Raw genomic sequence first — 22,863 nt, forward strand, 5'->3', positions numbered from 1 at the left:
ATTTGTTTACCATTTATTTCTGTGCATTCAATTGGACTAACATGGCAGCCAACCTACTTCATCCTCGTTATAAGTGAACATGGATACAGACATACACTCCATTTTATAGACACAGATAAGTACACTGCACACTGAATGGAATAAATTTGGCAAATCACAAAAACATTATGCATAATGCAACAGTAATTTTTAATTGAATATAATTTTAAAAAAGAAAGCTGAGTGCATCAAGCGGTGCAAGTGTATAATTTGAAGCACAAAATAAATACCTGCAGTGGAAAATGACCTTTCAGGTTCCATGCTGGTAACTGAAATTGACAAGAGAAAGTTCTAAGCTACTTGCAAGTACAGCCTCCACCTTCCACCATCTCCAAATGAAGACATTTCAAGAAAAAAAAATCAATTAATAAGAATTATAAAAAGTGCATTTGAAAAATGTAGCAATCAGCATCTACTAATAAAGAGCAAACGAGGAAATTATTTTTAATACAATTTGTTATTCGTGCTGGAGAAAAAGGGGTTAAGTGTAGGATGTGATCAGTAGAACACCCACACACATCACCTTATTCAATGTGTGTGTGTATTTTAATTTATATTTTAGTTTCAACACCAATAGATAATATATAATTTTTAATTCATTCTTACAGCTGATACGGATAAGAATAGACATAATTTATCACAACCACCAATTAGTATTTATTATGAAACTATGTTACCGTATCTTGATGGCACCTGTTTAATTGATTTAATTTAATACATTTAGCAACATTAATTTATGTGCCTTATTGTGAACCGTTGCGACGGCAACTAGCTTAATGACAGTATAGAAAAGATTTTAAATAAATAAAATATATACACAATTCTGAAAGTGTGAGATATGTTCAGTCCAATTTCATGTTCCCATGCACATCTCAACAGTAGAATATGTGATGATTTATTTTGACAGTGATCTATTTCGTCTTGTCAGGGTCTAAATTGGCTGGTGCTTTAAGAGATGGTAAAGGAACTTTAACAGGTCTAGAGATGGCTAGTTTATAAAGAGGACTGACCACTTTGCTGACCTTTCTATGACTGGAGTTCAGTGAATTGTTAGCTAGTTTTGCTTTCCCAGTAGCATTTGTGAAATTAGAAAACGGTTTCACAAATGCTTTGTCTAAGCTCAATCAATTTGACAATTTCACAGACAATCAATGAAAATAAAAGTAAACTTACAACAGTTAATAAATAAAGTGATAACTTTTGATTGGACCAACTTAATGCATTTAGAGGGTAATTTTCAAAAGAACCTCTATGGGTAAAACAGTGTTTTATATACAGATAAAGCCTTTCTTAAAATAGCAAATCTGAGATGCAGGTAGACTTAAATATGTATGTCCTGTTCATGCATAAGCTTACCCTAAACTGAGTGGAAGTGTTGCTAGGGGCAGTTGGAGGAACAGTTTGGACATATACCTGTTTTTGGATTTTTAAAGGTATGTGTATAAATTCTCCTGAAAAATATAAGTGCATCAAATCGCAGGTGTAAATATGTGCAGGCAAATTTGGTAGGGGTGTACAGGAGTAAAAAAAATTGTTTTGTTTTTCATTTTGTTTTTGGGAGGGGTTCCCCTTGATTTTGTTTTATTTAATGCTTACTTTGTTTCTTTCATTTAAAAAAATGAATCAAACATTTACAAAAAATACCCCAAAAACAAAAAAAGGAAACAAGGCCTCCCATCCCTCCCACCCGAAAAAAATGCAGGGGCCAGGATCTCCCCTGCCCCCATTTACCTAGTCCAGTAGGGATCTGCTGGCAAGGCCACGGTTAGTTGCAGTGACCTTAGCCTAGGCTCTTCGCAAGGCTGAAGCTTGGAGGCCTGGTCCCGATGCCTCAGACTAGACCTCATGCTAGGACCTAGGCATTGGCCTTGGCTAGATACAGACTCCTGGGCCTCAGTTTATGCCAAAGCACAGACCAAGGCCTGATGCCAGGGTCCGGTCTGGAGCCTGGGTCTCAGCCTAGGCCCAGGACCAATTCTGGGACACCTTCCAGAGGCTGGGTCCTGAAGCCTGGACTTCAGCCTAGACCAGAGCCCAAGCCCACGCCTGATGCTGGGGCCTGGGCCAGAACTCAGCATTGGGCCTGGGCCTCGGCCCAGTGATTGGGACCCATGGCTGGGTCCGGGCTTTGGACCTGGGCTTTGCCCTAGGCTGAAGCCCAGGTGACGAGATGCGGCCTCCAGACCAAGGCCCTGATGTCGGGCCTGGGCTTGGGCCACGGCCCAGTCATTGGGACTGGGCCCTAGTGTCAGGCTTGGGCTCGGGCCTTGGTGTAGTCTGAGGCCCAGGTGTTGGGACCCAGCCTGGCCATGGCATTGGATCCTCAACAGATCAGGTAAGTGGGGGTTGGGAAATGTCCCGACTCCAGCAAAAGTTTTTGGGGGGAGGGGGATCTGAGCTTTTGACCTTTATTTCCATGCATTTAGTGGACTAACATGACAGTCACTCTACTTTATCCACAAGATAATCAAAAAAAGTCTGATTTTTTTTTGGGGGGGGGGGGGGGAATGTTGAACTCGTGAACCCTTGGGCCGGCTCGAACAGTTGGTGACTCACTGAGGGGAGGCCCACAGTGGACGTCGAAGCCGGGAGGCAGTACAGGAGAGGGGTTTTGAAGAATCTTCACCACTGGAAGCCCGAGGTCCCCCCAGGAGGAGCCCGTGAGGATCTGGGCCTCTTGGACTTAGGCGCGATCCTCTGCGGCCGAGGATCCGAAGAGAAGTCCTGGAGAGAGTCGAGCGAAGAAGCCAGAGCCAGGAGGTTGAGTAGGACCTCACCCTTGGAAGCCCGCAGTCCTCCTGGGAGGAGCCCATGATGACCCGAGCCGCTGAGACTTAGGCGAGACCTCCTGGAAGGCACAGAACTGGATACCTGGATGATGAGCGGTCAGAAGCCAGTGGGCGAGCCGAAGTCAAAAGCCAGCAGTCGGAAGCCGAAGACAAAGCCAAGGGACGGAAGCTGAAGTCAGAAGCCAATGGACGAGCCGAAGTCAAAGCCAGGAGTCAGAAGCCAGGAGCGGGAACAGCAACTAGTAGCTCTCAGCAAAGAGTGAACCTTGTTGCAAGGCAGGGAAGAGATCCAGATGCAGGGTTATATACCCTGTGAGCATCTGACGTGATCCCAGGGCAGGGCTGAGTTTCCCACGCAGGCCCCTTTAAGAGCTGAGCCCCTGTGCACATGTGCGCCTAGAGGGCGGGGCCAGCTGCGGAGCATCGATGGTGACTCCCTCGAGGAGGGAGCACCACAGTCAGCATCATGCAGGCCCGAGGGATCGTTGCAGTGGCCTGGGCCGTCCCAGAGGTAAGTGGAGGGACCGGGGCACAGCCCGGGACCGTAACAGGGAGGGGGAAGGAGAAAGAAAATAGAAAATAGAAAATTTAGCTTCTGATAGAATCTTATATTTTCTCAGGTTCAGATAGATGAAATCTAGCAATATCAGTCACACTTTCTCATAAGGTATTTCATTTGCTCAGCCCTACAAGTAACATTTCTCAGCAGAAAGCAGAGAAAGAAAGCACACAGCAAACCCAGAGATTCAGTAAAAGCAGCACTATGGATGTTTTATTAGGGATGTGCATTCGTTTCATTTGTTTAATTCATTTCATACTTTTCCCATTACATGCCAATTAGATGTGCATTCGTTTCATATTACATGCTTGTATAGGAAACGTATGAAACGGATGAAACGAATGCACATCCCTAATGTTTTTGCTCAGCTTCTTATAATGGCATTAAGATTTTATTAGTTTTAGTATTGTATTGATAAAGTTACATTTCTTCCTAGACTAGCTCATGTACAACACCAACTTTGGATAATTATTATATTGGTCCAATAAGAGGTATTTCCGTCTCCAAAGAACCTTGTCTAAAATTGTGCAAACCAGTATGCATGGTTATCTATACTGGAAGTTACAGCAAATTTGCCCATATAGTGTCAGTATAAGTGTAAAGCATGATTTTTTTTATTTTTTTTGGATAAAATAAGCTATATGAATGCCAATTATTAATATAACCATGTTACTACAGCTAGCATATATTGTTTGCTGTGTACTGTGTTATGAGTGATAGTTGTATACTTTACCTGGTTTGTGCTGATATGCTGTTTTTTGGTATATCAAATTCCTGGACAGATTTATTTTTCAGACATCAATTTAGAGTTCTTAAAATCTTCACTTTATTGAGAGATTTTTTTGAAATGAATTTAGACACAAGAGTAATGGAAAGTGACTGCACATATGAAATGGGTCAACTTTTACATTCTTTTTAATTGCATTTAGTTCTCGGATGGATGAATGTGTTAGCTATAAGTGGGGTTTGATTCCAACACAGTGAACTTACTCTATGCTAGTGTATCTTCCAACCTTGTTGAATGGGTCACTGTGTCGTAGGTATGTGCAAACAAATGGGTAGAATGCAACAAATGAGACCATTTTTATTTCATTCGTGGATCTCTGAAATGAATGGAAGGTGCCCATGAATTTAAATTAAACTATTTGTTTTATTTCATTATGTATCCATTCAAGTCTATGGCCCATTATAAAGCGCTGCCCTGAGACTGGTAATTATAACAACCAAGAGATTTCTAAGTGAGGTAGTAGCCAGGAAGGAGCCATGATGGGAGAAGTAAGCAAATAGTCAAAACAGAGGACTAATGAAGGTGTAGCTGCCCTGATCCTGATACTACAACATGGTGGTCTTGCTACCACTTAGCCTTTGCTGCTATATCTCTTCTGCTACACCTTGGGAGTCTTGCTGCCTTTCTGGCTTACTATCACCTTGATGTACCACCTTGGGAGTCTTGTTGACACTCAGTGTTTCTGCCATACCCCAGATTCAACATGAGGGAGGGTCTGCCATGCTGCTACACCCCTTACATATACCTTTGGGGAGGGGGGAGGGTGTCTTTCTGCCACTCAGCTTTTCTGCCATTCCTCAGACTTTACATTACACTTTATAGCTGTTCTGCCACTCTGACTTACTGCCATATCCAATATTCTACATTTTAGGGTATTCTTGCTACTGTGAGAGGCTGCTTTACACCTCTCATGGTAGCTTTGGATGTCCCTGCCAGTCTTGGTGCTGCTTTGTCCATCTATCAGTGTGTGGATATTTCTTGTGCCACCTTAACTGCTTTGTTCCCCCTTCATGGTGCCTTAGGATGTTTAAGCCACGCTTAGTGCCACTTTTCCCCTCTCGTAATACCTTTGGGAATTCATACCACTGTTATGGTTGTCCTCTTTTGAATCCTTTGTTTCTCTCATTCTGCTTTGGAAAACTCTCACCACTGCTGATACCCCCTTGCCTCTTTATAGTGCCATAGAGTATTCATGCTAGTTTTGATGCCATTTTGCCAAGGTCTTGATGCCCTGACGTTCTCTTCCCTCTTCTGATGATGTTTACTCACAAGTTTCTTTGGAATCGATTAGAAAAGTTCAATTTTGAAAGTCAAGATAGGCTCCATTGCTTCCCTTATTAACTTTAATGGGAAACGAAAAATGATTGGAATTAATACATTACATTTTTTTTTGTTTGAAATAAATCAAACAGAGGTGACCTATGAAATGAATAAACCAATCCAAACAAATATTTTGCCTCGCAGATCCCTACAGAATCCTATGATAGTCTGGATAATGATGCAGCTCTCTTTTAAGAAGTTTAACAATTTTCACAAGACTTAATATCAGTAGGGGTTCGATGCTACCAGCAGAAAGACTTCCTGGTATTACATATCTATATACTAACTATATACACACCAATATATACATTTTGTAACTGCCCACACTGGTGTAAAATCTGTGGTTACTTTTTATTCCTAGACTCTACACTAATTTTCAAAGGGAACATACATGAATTCTTTCTCTTTGAAAAATATCCCACCAGACCTAACTGCTGCATACATTTACACCTGCTAATTTGTGCAAAGATTTTCTTCAAGGAAAAATATGTGCGTTCTTTTGATAATCCAAAACTGTGTGTGTAATTCCAAATCCCGCCCTAACCCTGCTTAAAAGAACACCTCTTCAAACAGTGGGTAAGAGTACACACATACAGGCCCTATACATGTTCTTTTACCCACATAATGGTCAGACAATTTTTTAAAAGACCATTTAATTGGGTAAAGCACTGTTTTACCTCTGGAAATGGTTTTGAAATGAACTTTCCTGTTGTTTTTGACCATATACACTGGGTAAAATCAAACAAGGTGTGAATGAGATCAATGTAGTGGTAGTGGTGGTGGTGGTGGTGGTGGTGGCGGCAGTGGTGTTGACTAGAGAAGGGTAGATTTTGGGGAATCTGATTTTAGCCAAACTAGATCATCTTCTTCTATTTCTTCACCAATTAATTCATGATAGCTTTCAGGAAAGAGGCAATAAAACACATTCATATGCAGAAACCCCTTGCATTCATTCAAGAACATATTGCCTTCACTTTTTGTAAATAACATACTTGAATTGATGCCTTTGGTTTTTATGTTGCTTTCTTATTTGCACTACTAGCCCTCTGCATTTATATTGACTTGCTATGCAAAGTCATTTAATACAGGCTTACCTGCTTCCAAATGCTGGTTATTCTTATATGAACAATTCTAAAGAATATGACATCATGCAGCGCTTTGTGTTCTTTTTTTATCATCTGAACTGAGTTTAGATTGCCTTATTCACCACTGACCATATGAATAAGCCACCATAATGATAATGCTGGAAAGGAGAAACTCCTTCTGTCTGCACATTAAAGTCCAGTCCTGCAATGGATTCTTATGCCCAAGATATACTAGAATGAACAATACAGTAACTTGCAGCATCAGATAGTTTTTTTTGCTATTTGCTGTAGTGTTGGTTTTCAGGGACAATTGTGATAAGGGAGGAAAAGGAATGGAGAAGTTCTCATTTATGCAGTGGCTTACTAAGCAGGGGTGCGGTCCACCCCGGGTGACATCCAGGAGGGGGGTGCCAGCCGGGAGGCCAGTGGCCGCAAGCAGAGCCCATCTCGCTCATGGTAGAAAAAGTGGGAGGCCTCTGGGCTGTGAGCGATGGGAGGAGCACTGGGCAGCCGGCTAGAGTGCCACGGGCCTGTAGCCTTCCCACCCCCTGTGGCCTGGAAGAAGAAGTGGTGGGTCCGCATGGGCAGGAAGAAGGAAAGATCATGTAGTTGCAGCCCCCCCCCCCTCACCGCAGATGCAGGAAGTAGGGCCGCACCAGCCCCTGTGCCTCAAGAAAAATGAAGAGTCCCCGTCTGTCACGGGGACTGAAGGAGGAAGCTGCTGCTGTGCTTCTGATGGGGAGCGGGGTAGTAAGTGAGAGAATGTTTGTGTCAATGTGTGTGTGAGAGCATGTCTGTGTGTGTGTATCTAGGAGAGTTTGTGTGTGTCTGTGTTAAAGCGTGTCTGTGTGTGCGTGTGTGTGTATGGGAGTGCATGTTTGGATGTGGGAGAGGAAGCAGTGTGAAGGTGTGAGAGAGAGAGAAATAGAAGGAGCCTGTGTGCAGGGGTGTGTGAAAGTGTGTGCAAGAGAGAGAGGGAGTCTGTGTGAGGGGGACAGGAACCAGAGATCACGGGGGGGGGGGGGGGGGGGGGGGGGGGGGGGGGGGGGGGGGGGGAAGGAAAGGAGAAGTGAATCTGGAGGGGGGGTGGGCCAAAGGAATTATCCACCTGGGTGCCAAATACTTTAGGTATGCCACTGCATTATAAGCAGAATTCAATGAATCTTATTTTCAAGGCATTTCTTTTTTTTATTTATCAGAATTTGTTTTAAGGCATTTCTAATGGAAAGCAGTTCTTTAAAAACTTTAGAGTATTTCATAAATTGATAGAAGTGAGGGAAATAAATTATCTTATGGTATAAGGAATGTCCTTATATGTAAATCTCTCACTTTTCAAACACAGGTGTAGACTAACCAAGCTGCAGTATAGCTATAATGTATGTTAAACAGCATTTAACATGCAATAAATGCTGAATATCACACCATATTTGCGATATCACACAATATTTTGGCTTGAAATCCGCCCCTATTACAATGAGCTGCTTTGCATGAGATTTGATGCCTGAATTTTTAAAATCCATTCAAAGCAGCACTTGCACAGTCAAACCTAAGCAAATAAAACACGGCTAACTTAGGAAAACGTCAGCTGCGTTATTTTAATGAACTTGAAGGAGATTTAATTAAAACATCGCAGGGGTATTAGGAAACTAACTCGCATCCCAATGGATCCGCAATGTTTCTTAAAAGGCCATGCGGCCCAAAACTAAACCTCTCCAAAAGTGTCAAACCTCCCCTCCCACCAGGTGATCTTGTAAGACCTCCACCCAACGCCTATTGAGGAAGTGGCAAAAATTTAAAAAAATGATTTTAATTCATGTGGCGATGCCCTGCCCAATCACAAACTCCTTCCCTTTTGTCAACCCCCCATTCCACCAAATCCCCCCCCTCTTTCAGAAATCCCCTTGCATCAGCTGATACCCTCCTCCCCCTGATCCCTTTTCCCAAAATAGGCCAAAATTCCTGGTGCCTATTGGATCCCACCCCAAGAAACCTCCCCGTACCTCAAATATGCATTATTGGTGGATAGTGGAGGCCCTGAGCATCCCCTAGCTCTAGACCCAGTCAACTCTATTTTCCAAAATGGCGCCATTTTGGGAAGGAGGGACTGGGAGAGGCCTGGAAGGCCAGGGGAGGTATGAAAGAGGAGATTTGGTTGGAATGGGGGTGTTTTTGACAAAAAGGGAGGGGTTTGGGAAGGAGCAAGGCATCAATGAGCAATTTAAAATCTTTAAGATAGATTTTAAGAGCCGCACGCGGTCACACATTTGTGCCGTTTGCTGGTGCGCGCACATGGATGCGCCAGTTTTATAACATGCGCGCGTCTATGAGAGCATTTTATAAAATCCACTATCCACGCGCACATGCACGCAGGATTTTATCACGTGAATGTTGTGTCGCGCCTATAAGTGGGGAGATTTTAGTAGATGCACGCAGTGACGCATTAGGGCCTATTTCCCTGTTCGCCCCAGAAAGGAGTAGACTTCCTAAACCCCCTACCTAACCTGCCTCCCTTTTTACCCTACTAGCCCTGACCCCTAAAACCCAGCTGACTACCATAAAATTTTTTATTTTACTACTTACCCGCATCCATTGCAGCAGCAAGTTACCGATACTGACTTAATGGCGCTATCCCAGCCCATCCATGCTCCACCCAAGTCCCACCTATACCCCACCCACAGCCCGCCCCTTTTTGCAAAAACCTTTCTAATGCACGTACTAGGAGATATGTGAGTGGCTGCGGGCCTCTTAAAATCCATGCGGCCCACGTACGTTTTTTTTGACAATTTCAGAGAGGGGGTGGGTTTGGGGCCACATGGCTCTTTAAAATGATGGTGGCCCTGTGTGAAGCGGGCCAACATCGTGCTTTTTTGTGGTCTCTGCTGTGCTCTTTTTTTATTGCTGAATTTTGCCATTCCCCCTAGATAAGATTTTAGACAGTGCTCAGGAGAAACCAACTGTCATTGTACATGTGGGTACCAATGACATAGAAAAGTGCAGGAGGGAAGACCTGGAGGCTAAATTTAGGCTCTTAGGTAGGAAACTGAAATCCAGAACCTCCAAGGTTGCATTCTCAGAAATGCTCCCTGTTCCACATGCGGGATCCCAGAGGCAGGCTGAGCTCCAAAGTCTGAATACGTGGATGAGGCAATGGTGCAGAGAGGAGGGTTTTAGATTTAGATTTGTTAGGAACTGGGGAAATTCTGGGAAGGGGGAGCCTATTCTGTTGGGATGGGCTCCATCTTAACTAGAGTGGAATCAGGCTGCTGGCACTAACCTTTAAAAAGAAAACAGAGCAGCTTTAAAACTAGATGATGGGGAAAAGCTGACAGTGACTCAAAAGTGAATGGTTTGGAATGATGTATCTTTAAAGGATACAAATAAAACAGGAAAGTTATGGCATCCTTAAAGAGAGGTTGCAATAAATGCTATTGTAACCCAAAGGTCTTTAAATAAAGTGCAGAGAGAGCAAAAAGATCCCAAATTACCCATGTCAATTGATAAGCAGATTGCTTATACAAACAAAAAACATACTTTTCAATATCTGTATGCAAATGTTAGAAATTAAAAAAAAAAAGATGGGAGAATTAGAGTATATAGCACTGAATGAAGAGGTAGATAATATAATTGGCAACTCAGAGACTTTGTGGAAGGAGGATTACCAATAGGACACTGTGATACCAGCATACAAGTTATATTGCAGTGATAGGATGGTTCAAATTAGGGAAGGTGTGGCGCTTTATGTTAAAGAGGGCATAGAGTCAAACAGGATAAAAAAGTTTTGCAAGAATCATAATATAGTGGAATCTTTATGCACTGGAATTCCAGCTGAGAAGGGGAATAAAATAGCAGTAGAGTGTACTACCGTTCACCTGAGCAGAATGAACAGACAGATGATAAAACGCTAATACAAATTAGGGAAGCTAACAAAATTAGCAGCAGAGTAATAATGAGTGGTTTCAATTACCCTGCCATTGACTATGTAAATGTCACATCAGGACATGCCAAGGAAGCAAATGTTCTAGATGAAATAAATGACTGCTTTATGGAGCAGCTGGTACAAGAACCAACAAGAAGGAGAGCTATTTTAGATTTAATCCTTAGTGGAACACATGATTTGGTGTGAGATGTAATAATGTTGGGGCCACTTGGCAATAGTGATTATAACATGATCAAATTTGACTTGATAACTGGAGGGAGGGTATTAAGGAATAGGGATGTGAATCGTTTTAGGACGATTAAAATTATCGTCCGATAATTTTAATATCGTCTTAAACCGTTATGGAACACAATACAATAGAGATTCTAACGATTTATCGTTATAAATCGTTAGAATCGTGAGCCGGCACACTAAAACCCCCTAAAACCCACCCCCGACCCTTTAAATTAAATCCCCCACCCTCCCGAACCCCCCCAAATGACTTAAATAACCTGCGGGTCCAGCGGCGGTCCGGAACGGCAGCGGTCCGGAACGGGCTCCTGCTCCTGAATCTTGTTGTCTTCAGCCGGCGCCATTTTCCAAAATGGCGCCGAAAAATGGCGGCGGCCATAGACGAACACGATTGGACGGCAGGAGGTCCTTCCGGACCCCCGCTGGACTTTTGGCAAGTCTCGTGGGGGTCAGGAGGCCCCCCACAAGCTGGCCAAAAGTTCCTGGAGGTCCAGCGGGGGTCAGGGAGCGATTTCCCGCCGCGAATCGTTTTCGTACGGAAAATGGCGCCGGCAGGAGATCGACTGCAGGAGGTCGTTCAGCGAGGGTTCCGGCGCCTCGCTGAACAACCTCCTGCAGTCGATCTCCTGCCGGCGCCATTTTCCGTACGAAAACGATTCGCGGCGGGAAATCGCTCCCTGACCCCCGCTGGACCTCCAGGAACTTTTGGCCAGCTTGTGGGGGGCCACCTGACCTCCACGAGACTTGCCAAAAGTCCAGCGGGGGTCCGGAAGGACCTCCTGCCGTCCAATCGTGTTCGTCTATGGCCGCCGCCATTTTTCGGCGCCATTTTGGAAAATGGCGCCGGCTGAAGACAACAAGATTCAGGAGCAGGAGCCCGTTCCGGACCGCTGCCGTTCCGGACCGCCGCTGGACCCGCAGGTTATTTAAGTCATTTGGGGGGGTTCGGGAGGGTGGGGGATTTAATTTAAAGGGTCGGGGGTGGGTTTTAGGGGGTTTTAATGTGCCGGTTTTGCGATTTTTCGATTTTTCACGATTTTTCACGATATTTTACCCCCCCAAACGGCAACAATACGATTCCCTCCCCCTCCCAGCCGAAATCGATCGTTAAGACGATCGAGGACACGATTCACATCCCTATTAAGGAACTCTACTGCGATACCATTTAATTTTCAAAAGGGAAATTATGAGAAAATGAGAAAAAATGGTTAAGAAAACACTGAAAGGAGCAGCTGAAATGTCAAGAGTTAACATCGAACATGGACGTTGCTTAAAAAGCCCAGACCAGATGTATTCCATGCATTAAAAAATGTGAAAGAAAGGCCAAACAACCACTGGCAAGTGAGGTGAAGAGGCTATTCTAGCAAAGAGAATATTTTTCAAAAAATGGAAAAAGGTTCCAAATGAAGAAAACAGGAAACAGCATAAGCACTGACAAGTTAGATGCAAAGCATTAATAAGGAAGGCTAAGACAGAATTTGAAAAGAAGCTGCTGAAGAAGCAAAAATTAATAATAAAAATGTTTTCAGGTACATCTGAAACAAAAATTCACTCCTGTGAGGGAGTCATTTGTACCATTAGGTGATCGAGGGTTAAAAGGTACACCAACATAGCAGAGTCACAAAGCGGGGAGTAGCTGGCTTGTTACGGCGGCGGTTACTACCCCAAACCAAATAAGCCTGATACTTCACTTTCAATGCATATCCTGCTTCAACGGCAGGGGAGAAGAAAAACTGATACTTCACGCATATCCAGCATAGCTCCCTGCTTCAACAGCAGGGGAGAAGAAAAACAACCAATAAGGGCTGAATAACACAGTCTGGGTAAAACAAATAAGCATGGGTGTAACTTGCTTATTGCGGCGGTTACTTCCCCTACTACCCATAACTAATCAAGCTTGATATTTCACTTGGTTGCAGCTCCATCACTGCTCTCTACATTAATGGTGGGGGTGGAAGGGAAATAGAACCAAAGAGCTAAGAGAAACAGATAAGTATGAGAAAAAAAATGTGAAGCTTGCTGGGCAGACTGGATGGGCCGTTTGGTCTTCTTCTGCCGTCATTTCTATGTTTCTATAAATGATTTCTTTGCTTCAGTTTTTACTGAGGAGGATGTAAGGCAGATACCCATTCTAGAAGTGATATTTAAAGGTAATGACTCTGAGAAAATGAAAAAAAATCTCTATGATCCTTGAAGAAGTAATAGGGAAAATTGATAAACTAAAGAGTAGCAAATCTTCTGGACTGAATGGTATACATTCCAGAGTACTGAAAGAACTGAAAAGTGAAATTGCAGACCTATTACAATTAATCTGTAATCTATCATTAAAATCAACTACAGTACTTGAAGATTGGAGGGTGGCCAATGTAACATCAACTTTTAAAAAGGGTTCCAGTGGTGATCCAAAAAAACTACAGTCTGGTAAGCCTGATGTTGTTAATGCTGGGAAAAATTATTGGAACTATTATGAAGAACAAAATTGCTGAACATATAAATAATCATAGTTTAATAGGCCAAGTCCAATATTGGTTTAGTCAAGGGAAGTTTTGCCTCACTAATCTGCTACATTTTTTTAAAGGTATGAATTAAACATATAGATAAAGGTGAGCCAGTTGTTATGTAGTGTATCTGAATTTTCAGAAAGCATTTGACAAGTATCTCATGAGAGACTCTTGAGGAAAATAAAAAGTCATATGATACGAAGCAATGTTCTATTGTGGATTGAGAACTTATTAAAAGATAGAAAACAGAGAGTAGGGCTAAATGGTCAATTTTTTCATTGGAGAAAGGTGACTAGTGGAGTGCCCCTAGGATCTATACTGGGGCCGCTGCTATTTAACATATTTATAAATGATCGGGAGAAGGGAATAATGAGTGAGATGGTCAAATTTGCTGATGATACAAAGTTATTCACAATTGTTAAATCATAAGAGGACTGTGAGAAATTGTAAGAGGATCTTGAGAGACTGGGAAACTGGGCATCCAAATGGTAGATGGCATTTAACACTAGAACAACCGGTGGTAGGTTTTCTTTCCGGCAAAAAAGATTGCCTAGTTGGTGTACATGATAACAGTTAGTTGAGATTCTGCGAATTTCCAACATTTTTATCATTTTTGATTTTTGAAAATTATAGCCCTCCATCCCTTTCAGTTTTTTTGCTCCACATGTCATACACCCTAGAATTGCCAGCAGCATGTTTTCATGCTAGTCAATATTTCTCTCTTTCTGCTCATCCTGATTTATCTAGTGATGTGCTTTGTCTTCTATCTGCACTTTGATAGTTGCATTAGTGATTCCCAAAATCAGTGCAATGCTCTCTACCCCATCCCACCAATGTTCCCTCCAAGGAGTGGCTAAGTTTATGCAAATTGTTTTTCATGTGAGCAATAACTTCTTTAAACCACCAAGTTTTTTTTAAAGTTTTGAGCACCAGTATTAGTGTTGCATTTTTGTATATATATATATGACAATATCATTTGACTTCATACAAATGTTAGAGGGAACGGAACACAAAGGATCTTAAAATATGACCTTCATATAGGTGTGGGACTGACACAACTATCTGTGTTCAGATTGTACAATGAGTGAACCACAATTTATAATCGGTCTTCAAATATCCTATCCGATTCCCTGTTTCTCAATTTTTCAGTTCATATAAATATTTTTCAAGCATTTTTTTGTCCTTATGCACATAAAATTTTAACACCACTTTAAACCTTATAAGACTGCACTTATCTTTTGCTTGGTGTTCCAGGAGTGCAGCCTACTATACACGTCAATGTGTCTGCATTTTTAGTTGACTATTGCACTTTTACTTGCATCCAGCTCGACACTGCAATGTTTCGGAAGGAAAACTTCCTTTTTTAGGGGTTGGTCAGCTCACACGATTCATTTTTAAAATCCCAGGTGTCTAGAAGACGTTACAATAGATTTCAAAATCATCATAATTATCAAGGGAAACCTCCAGAATATTGCAAATATAGACTGTTGTGCCTTAAGATGATTTAGAGGGGAACAGATTACAGTCCAGATCTGGGCAAGGAAGGGGGCAGTAAAACTACTTCCTTCCCAAATTTGGAAACTCAATCTATGAAAATAGTTAATCTAATTGACAGGTCTCTGCAATCTCCTATTGTAGGGGTGAAGAGGTATACACATTCCTTCCTGCATCTCTGGAGAGGGGTTTACAGCCTCTAAGGAGGTGCAGGTCAAAATCAGGAAAAATAGAAAAAAACTTCACTCTCTAAATCCCTCTTCCCTCCAGTATATCACCAAGACTGGCAGGGCAGTGTCTTTCTCTTCCTTTGCTAAGCTGTGGGTCTAATTATGGACAACACACTGAGCACATGTTTTTCCTCTCTGAAAACAAAGCTACTCCGCCTCCTAGCCACATGGTCTAATCCCCCCTTGTGCCTAACAGTCATAAGAACATAAGAAATTGTCATGCTGGGTCAGACCAAGGGTCTATCAAGCCCAGCATCCTGTCTCCAACAGAGGCTAAACCAGGCCACAAGAACCTGGCAATTACCCAAACACCAAGAAGATCCCATGCTACTGATACAATTAATAGCAGTGGCTATTCCCTAAGTAAACTTGATTAATAGCAATTAATGGACTTCTCCTCCTAGAACTTATCCAAACCTTTTTGAACCCAGCTACACTAACTGCACTAACCACATCCTCTGGCAACAAATTCCAGAGCTTAATTGTGCATTGAGTGAAAAAGAATTATCTCTGATTAGTCTTAAATGTGCTATTTGCTAAGTTCATGGATTGCCCCCTAGTCCTTCTATTATCCAAAAGTGTAAATAATCGATTCACATTTACTCATTAAAGACCTCTTATGATCTTAAAGACCTCTATTATATCCCCCCTCAGCCGTCTCTTCTCCAAGCTGAACAGCCCTAACCTCTTTAGTCTTTCCTCATAGGGGAGCTGTTCCATCCCCTTTATCATTTTGGTTGCCCTTCTCTGTACCTTCTCCATCGCAAATATATCTTTTTTGAGATGCGGAACCCGAATTGTACACAGTATTCAAGGTGTGGTCTCACCATGGAGCGATACAGAGGCATTATGACATTTTCTGTTTTATTAACCACTCCCTTCCTAATAATTCCTTACATTCTGTTTGCTTTTTTGACTGCTGCAGCACACTGAGCCGATGATTTTAAAGTATTATCTATGGTGCCTAGATCCTTTTCCTGGGTGGTAGCTCCTAATATGGAACCTAACATCGTGCCTATACCTGCAAGCCTCTGGGGAAAGTGCAGTATTGAATGCCATGCCTGTAATATAGATGACTAAAACATGAGGGCTGTGGACTACAGCCATCTGGTGAGGACCTCATAGTCTCTATATAGGGACTGGGGTTCCCCACTCCCCTGCCAAAAATAAAAAAGCACTGGTGCCTTCCAAAAAAACCTTAATCCCCCCCTCCCCTGGCCTTCCTCTCTTGCTCCTACACCAACCCCGCTGGAGCCCTCTTATCCCATCTGTGGGTCCTGTAGAAATCCAAATGTGGCAGAAGCAATCCCCAGGCATTCCTGTCCAGCTGGGTCCCTTTTAAAAAATGGCACAGGACTCAGTTTTTTCTATTTTGTATCTTTGGAATAAATGCTTAGTAGGGCTAGCCTTTAATGTGTTAAGTTGCTTTATACTGTTCTTCCTTTTCAATGAAATACAGACTGTTCAAAGAAAGAAGCACTCTGTTGTTAACACAGTACAGTTATACAGAGAATAAGAATTCATGGGGGTCAGCCAAAATTATCTTGTGCTTAGAAAACATATGATTGAAAAGCTAAATCTGGGAATGACCACACTAATGTTGTACCGAAGCCTTGCATTTCAGTTCAGTTGTGATCTCTTGTTACAGCTCTTACTTTCTCTTAATAATTTTCTGCTCATAGTGCCATGGACAGTAAACTGCACCAGGAGGAGTCCAATGCAGTTGTGCAGCCTGAATACCTAAAGGAAGAAGAGAAGAGGGAAGAAATTCAGGAGGAACTGGAAGAAAGAGGCCAGTGGAGCAATAAAGTAGAATTTGTTCTGTCAGTTGCTGGAGAGATCATTGGTTTGGGAAATGTCTGGCGGTTCCCTTATCTCTGCTACAAAAATGGAGGGGGTAAGTTCACATAATATACACACATTACTCTTTCTATTTATTTAACATGCAGATACTGGTTGTGAGATTAGAACCAGGGTACCCATGAATTTCTTGTAGTATCTAGTATTATATTTATTTATTTATTTGTTTATTTAAAATCTTTTATATACCGTCGTTTAGTAATGCACCATCACAACGGTTTATATATAGGCACATATATTTAGTTTGGTTACAAATGTATTTACAAAAGTGCCATTACAATATCGGTACATGCTTATATAACATAATGTATAAGATATGTGGCATGGATCTAGTCCATGTATATGATTAATATGGTAATTATACAAGGGTTGTGCTTAAGCTGTCGTTCTCCAACATAATTATTGAGTATAAAATAAAATAAAAATTGTGGGACCACGCATCTAGGTAACCTTGTTCTGAGTTTTTTCATTCTCTGTTCTCATTGTGAAATGCTTTTCTGAATAGCCAGGTTTTTAAACTTTTTTTGAAGATTTTTGGATCACTCTGTAATCTTGTCTCTAGTGGCAATGTGTTCCATAACGTTGGACCAGCCAAGGATAGTGCTCTCTCTCTAACTTGTTTTAGTTTTGCTGTTTTTACTGATGGGATTGTTAGTAGCGCTTTATTGGCTGATCTCAGATTTCTTTGGGGTACGTGTAAGCGTACGGGGTATTATGAGTTAATTGTCAAACTCTAACATCCTGTACCTCTAATATAGGTACTAACCATTCTTGAAATGTATTCATGTATCGTTTTGCTATTGTATTTACAGAAATTTCTTTCTTTTTGTCCTTTATGCATTCTTTTTTGTATTTGCTATATGCAAATAAAATCAAATTACCAAACTATAGTCAATTTTTAGATATTATGCAGAAAATACACTCTTGATGTTTACATTCTCATAGCACAGGAGCAAATAAAATCTTCACACTTATCTTTCCTGTTATTTTAGATGGCTTTTTTTCTTTACAACTTTCTCGCATGTGATATACTCCTGTGTTTTGGCTTACAGAAGAGGTTTTTTGGATATTATAGTATGTAATATTGTACATGTCTCCCAAGAAGGAGTCCCTTTTCATCACTAAATAAGACTCTCGAGAGGATTCTGGATGGGGGAGACCATTTAACCTCATGTGTTTCTAATGCTACATGTTATGGAATTGTAACACCCTTACTTCCCAGCATGCCCGGCATAGTGTCCTGCACCATACAGCATCCTACTTCCAGGCTAGAACTTCCTGCTACCAGGGCTGTCTCTTATAGGCCCTGCTACTGGAACTTCCTGGGGAGCTGGCTGATGACATTATATCCTATCTTAGCATATAAGGAGATCCTTTGCTACCAGCATAGATTTCCTGCCATGCTCTTGCATGTAGTGTGTGATGACTTGTCTACAGTTCCAGCCCTTGTCTCTGCCTTGCCTTCAATTCTAGCCCTTGTCTCCATCTCCTGCCTGATCCCAGCCTTGCCTTCCTGTCCTGTCTGTTCCCACTTCCAGTATCCCCTCTTTGGACTGTCTTCTCGATGCTGACTTTGACCTCTCTTGATTACCACCTGCCCTGATCTTTGCTTGTTTCTTGGCTCCTGCTAGTTTGCTGCCTGCCTAGACCTTGGTCTGGATCTCAACTTCTCTGCTAGCCACCTGCCCTGTCCTTAGACTGCTCCTAGACTTTGGGGTAGATTTTCAAATGGGTACGCGCATACGATACGCGCGTACCCCCCGAAAACCTACCCCAAACCCCCCCTGCGCGCACCGAGCCTATTTTGCATAGGCTCGGCTTGCATGGAGGGGCATGTCGGGGGGTGATCCGCGAGTGACGCGGCGTGTCGGGGGGCGAGCCGCGAGTGACGTGGAATTTTGGGGGTGGGCCCGGGGGCGTGGCACTGGCCCAGGGGCGTGGTTGAGGCCTCCGGACCAGCCCCCGGGTCGGGTGATGGCGCGCCAGCAGCCCGCTGGCGCGCGCAGATTTACGCCTGCTTTCCGCAGGCGTAATCTGCCAACAAGGTAGGGGGGGGAGTTTAGATAGGGCCGGGGGGGGGTGGGTTAGGTAGGGGAAGGGAGGGGAAGGTGAGGGGAGGCGGAAGGAAAGTTCCCTCCGAGGCCGCTCCGATTTCGGAGCGGCCTTGGAGGGAACAGGCAGCGCACGCCGGGCTTGGCATGCGCAGGTTGCACAAATGTGCACCCCCTTGCGCGCGCCGACCCCGGATTTTATAAGATACACGCGGCTTTGCGCGTACCTTATAAAATCCAGCGTACTTTTGTTCGCGCCTGGTGCACAAACAAAAGTACACCCGCGCATACATTTATAAAATCTACCCCAGCGTTTTCATCTTACCTTGTCTCAGCTGTCATCTGTTGGGACATGGACTCTGCTTGCACCACTCAGGTAGCATCAGCCCAGCACCGGCCCAAAGGCTCAACCCCTACAGCTTAACACAGGAATGAAACAGATGTGGATATAAAATAGGAGAGCAGAAGCTGTCAGTTACTACTAAGTTGATATTATGGGAAGAGTGTTATTCTGAATAACCACTAGATGACATCATACATAGTAAAATTGCACTATGCATATGTATTGAGGAAAATGGGGGAAGAGTTTTCCTTGGACGCTATAAGAAATGTTCTCCTTAAAGACATGTGATTGAAAGATCCTTTAGGAGATTGTGTTTAAGGTTTGGATAGGAGGAGTTGGAAGGAATCCATTTGGAGAGTGAAGTGGGCCTGGGCACTTCTCTAAGGGGAGAGGGCTCTGCAGAGGTTTTCTGCCTCAAGGGGAAAGGCCCATGTCTGGAAGGTGTTTTCTATCACAGGAAAATACAACAAGGGACTCACCCAGGGTCCAAGAAATGGAGGAAGGTCTCACCAGCAGTGGAAGACTAGGGAAGGAGGTGCTCCAGAGGAGATTTGTTTGGGGAGACCTATGTTGCGGGGCTCCCTGACCAGCCAAGGAAAATGAAAAATCCACCTTTGGCTCTGGTCCTGGATCCAACTGCTTGATCCCAATTTTGATTGAACCTTACCCAGAGGCTGGCACTTGGCCCACTCAAGTAAGAGATCCTCTCACATTTTATGTGTCCTTCCAGGAAGGGTTACAGTATAATACAGTGCATATAAAGCACTTTGCATCATAATCTTTATTATCATGACCAGACAACCATCATCATGTCAGAATTATATTCTGTTAAGTCTTACGGCCCAGTGGTCTTAGAAATCTTTACATGCAGGTTTTCAGTTGAATCATTTGAGACTTTTTGCAGTATAGGGTATCATTCAGTGTGCTGCAGCAGTCAAAAAAGCAAACAGAATATTAGGAATTAGGAAGGTGGGAATGATTAATAAAACAGAAAATGTCATAATACCATGTACTGAGAGTCAGGATCCATAGCTGGAATGCCATACCCTTCCTGATTTTTCCTTCAAGTAATTGGAAGCCACCAGTCAGGCCATGAAAGCAGAGACTCAGCCCACTACTGTAGTTACCCTTAGAGAAGTGTGTGAGTCTAAAATTATATCAGCTTCACATGAAAAGTTTAATAAAGGAGAGTAATAATTTGCTACTGCTACTACTATCTCAGAGCTTGAATTTTATGCATTTACTTTGAAGTTACCTGTTAATGAGACTGGCAAATATTCCTTCTGTAAATAAAACAGACTTGTTTTAAAACTATAACTAAAGCAATGTCCTTACTTACTGCCAGGGTCTGAACTCATCAGTGCAGGTTAAAGGGTATTTTCTGTCTATAAGTTCTTCATCTGTATTCCAAGAAGGATTTTACTGATCTACAGAGAGGCCTGGTCAAATTTCTGCAATAAATGATGCATCCCCTGGACCACTACAATATCTAATTGTTCACCAACTACTTAAGAATCCTATAACAGTACAGGACTTTCCCCTGTCTATCCGGGTATTTATTTATTTATTTATTTATTTATAAAAAAAGAAAATAGCGATAGTAACATAGTCAGTTTTGGCAGATAAAAACCAAATTGGCTCATTCAGTCTGCCCAGTTGAGATTCATCTTCTTTTGATAGATATGCATATAAAATTCTCAAATGCAACCCAACTCCTACAGATCTCTCAAGTCTCCTTTCATAGCTCTCCCAAGCATGGCTACATTTATCGTAATCATCCATCCCTCCATTGAACTCCTCATACTTTGTGACTGCCTTTCAGCAGCTATGCCCCCTTTAACAGGTTCAGGAAACAGGAGTTCAGCATGAGGATCGCCAAATATCCTTCATGCCTGGTTCATTTTACATGGATCTGATGAAGCAAGCATAGCTCTCAAAAGATAGTCACACATGTATGTAAAGGCCAATTTTTCTACTCCTCACGGAAACTACAAGCCTGCAAATACTGTACCTGTGAGTATGGATGTGTAGAGGAAAAGTTTTTCAATTCAGTTCATTCATTCATTTCATTGTTTTATTTGTTCATTTGCTTACCATTAAAGTCTATGGAGGAAGCTCCTTAGCCTATTTAGGGCTCCAAAATTAGGGTTTTCTCATCAATTCTAATAAAACTGGAGGGTGGACATTATTAGAAGGGTGAAGGTATGCCAACACATCAACATGTGGCACGAATAGTCTAAGGCACAGTAAAGGGTCAAAGAAGTACCAACAGTGGCAAGAGTTCTCCAAAGCACCATCAGAGGAGCAAAAAAACAGCAAGATTGGTAAGAATACTCCATGGCTTCAAAAGAGGGCAACAACAACAGTAGCATGAACCCTCAAAAGAAACATAAGTGGCACAGTGGCAACCAGAGTGGCATTAACAACCTAAGTCACCATGAATGGGGAATGAAACAGAAAAGGTGGCAGAAAAAACCCTCAAGGCACCAATAAAGGGACAAAGCAGCACAAACAGTGGCATCAACACACTAAGGCACCAGGCATGAGAGGTGCAAGGCAGCCCCCCACAGTTGTAAAAACACCCCCATGGTGTAGAGTCTGGGGCATGGCAACAAGATAGTGGCAGAAAGAACCTCAAGGTGTAAAGATTGGGTAAATCAGCAAGGCTGAGTGTCAGAAAGACCCCCAAGGTGTAACAAGAGGGAGTTTAGCAGCAAGATAGAGTGGCATGAGAGATGTATTTCGTCCTGTTGAAGCACTTGCCACTTGTCAGGTTTAGTACAAGAGAATGATCTGTCATTATCAATTTTGCAACATAAGTTTTTATTATATTTCCTATTTGAAATTGATCTTGCTGCTGGGTGGAATTTTGGGTTTCTTGTGAAATTTGCTTTCCAATTTAAAATTTTGTCACAATCAGAACATGTAAATTGTCTTTCAGTAGTGTGACTTTTCTGGTAATATGTAATGTAAATGCCTGATTGTCAGCAGGTCTTCAAAATCTTCAAAGATATCCTTTGCAGAAAGCCAGTGTTGAAAAGTGTGCATGTAGCAAGACTTTCATTCTGCAGACTGATGCCTCAGATGTAGGCTTGGGGCCAGTGCTGAGCCAAGAACAAAACAGAAAAGAATATTTTGTTTTCTACCTGTAAGGAGCATTTACCAATAGTTTTCTCCTTCTTCAACTAATGGTACAGGATTTTGGTAATTTGAGGCAAGCCTTCAGATCTTTCCCTCTCTCTGTGCAGTGATTGGCTATGTTCCTCCTTATATACTAAGGTTGAGCACTTGTACAGTGACTGTTGCTCTGAGTTAGTGGTTTGGAGTTTGGCTGGTGATCCCAGTATGCTCTTCAGCCTGCTAAAAAGGGATAACAAGAAGAGTACCAGTTTCTGTGCTCTCATGGCCCAAGAAGGAATATTTTTTCTCTTTGTAGAGAAGAAAAGAGAAATTTTTGGCTTATCCTTATTGAGTTTTGATTTTCCTTGACCTGCCCAACCAAGAAGGAAAACTCCTCTTTAGGTAAGAGTAGGATTGAAACTGCTTGTCTTCTTACCATTTCAAGAGGGCTGGCAGTGCTCTGAATAGAGATTTTTGCTTCAAGAAGAGTATTTTGTTTTTCAATTTTGAGGAAAGG

General features: G+C 42.5%; 1 protein-coding gene across 2 annotated transcripts in view; it reads left to right on the plus strand.

Annotated features, from left to right (window-relative positions):
• LOC115090605 (sodium- and chloride-dependent betaine transporter-like) overlaps positions 1 to 22,863 on the plus strand; it is a 230,648-nt gene that overhangs the window by 55,906 nt on the left and 151,879 nt on the right. For both annotated transcript variants that reach the window (XM_029599946.1, XM_029599947.1), the window contains one exon: positions 16,655 to 16,869. In XM_029599946.1, coding sequence (XP_029455806.1) covers positions 16,659 to 16,869 — 211 coding nt within the window. In that variant the 5' untranslated portion in view covers positions 16,655 to 16,658. The remainder of the gene's footprint in view (positions 1 to 16,654; positions 16,870 to 22,863) is intronic.

This window comes from Rhinatrema bivittatum, chromosome 4 (assembly GCF_901001135.1).
Source record: "Rhinatrema bivittatum chromosome 4, aRhiBiv1.1, whole genome shotgun sequence".
NCBI classification, from domain to species: domain Eukaryota; kingdom Metazoa; phylum Chordata; class Amphibia; order Gymnophiona; family Rhinatrematidae; genus Rhinatrema; species Rhinatrema bivittatum.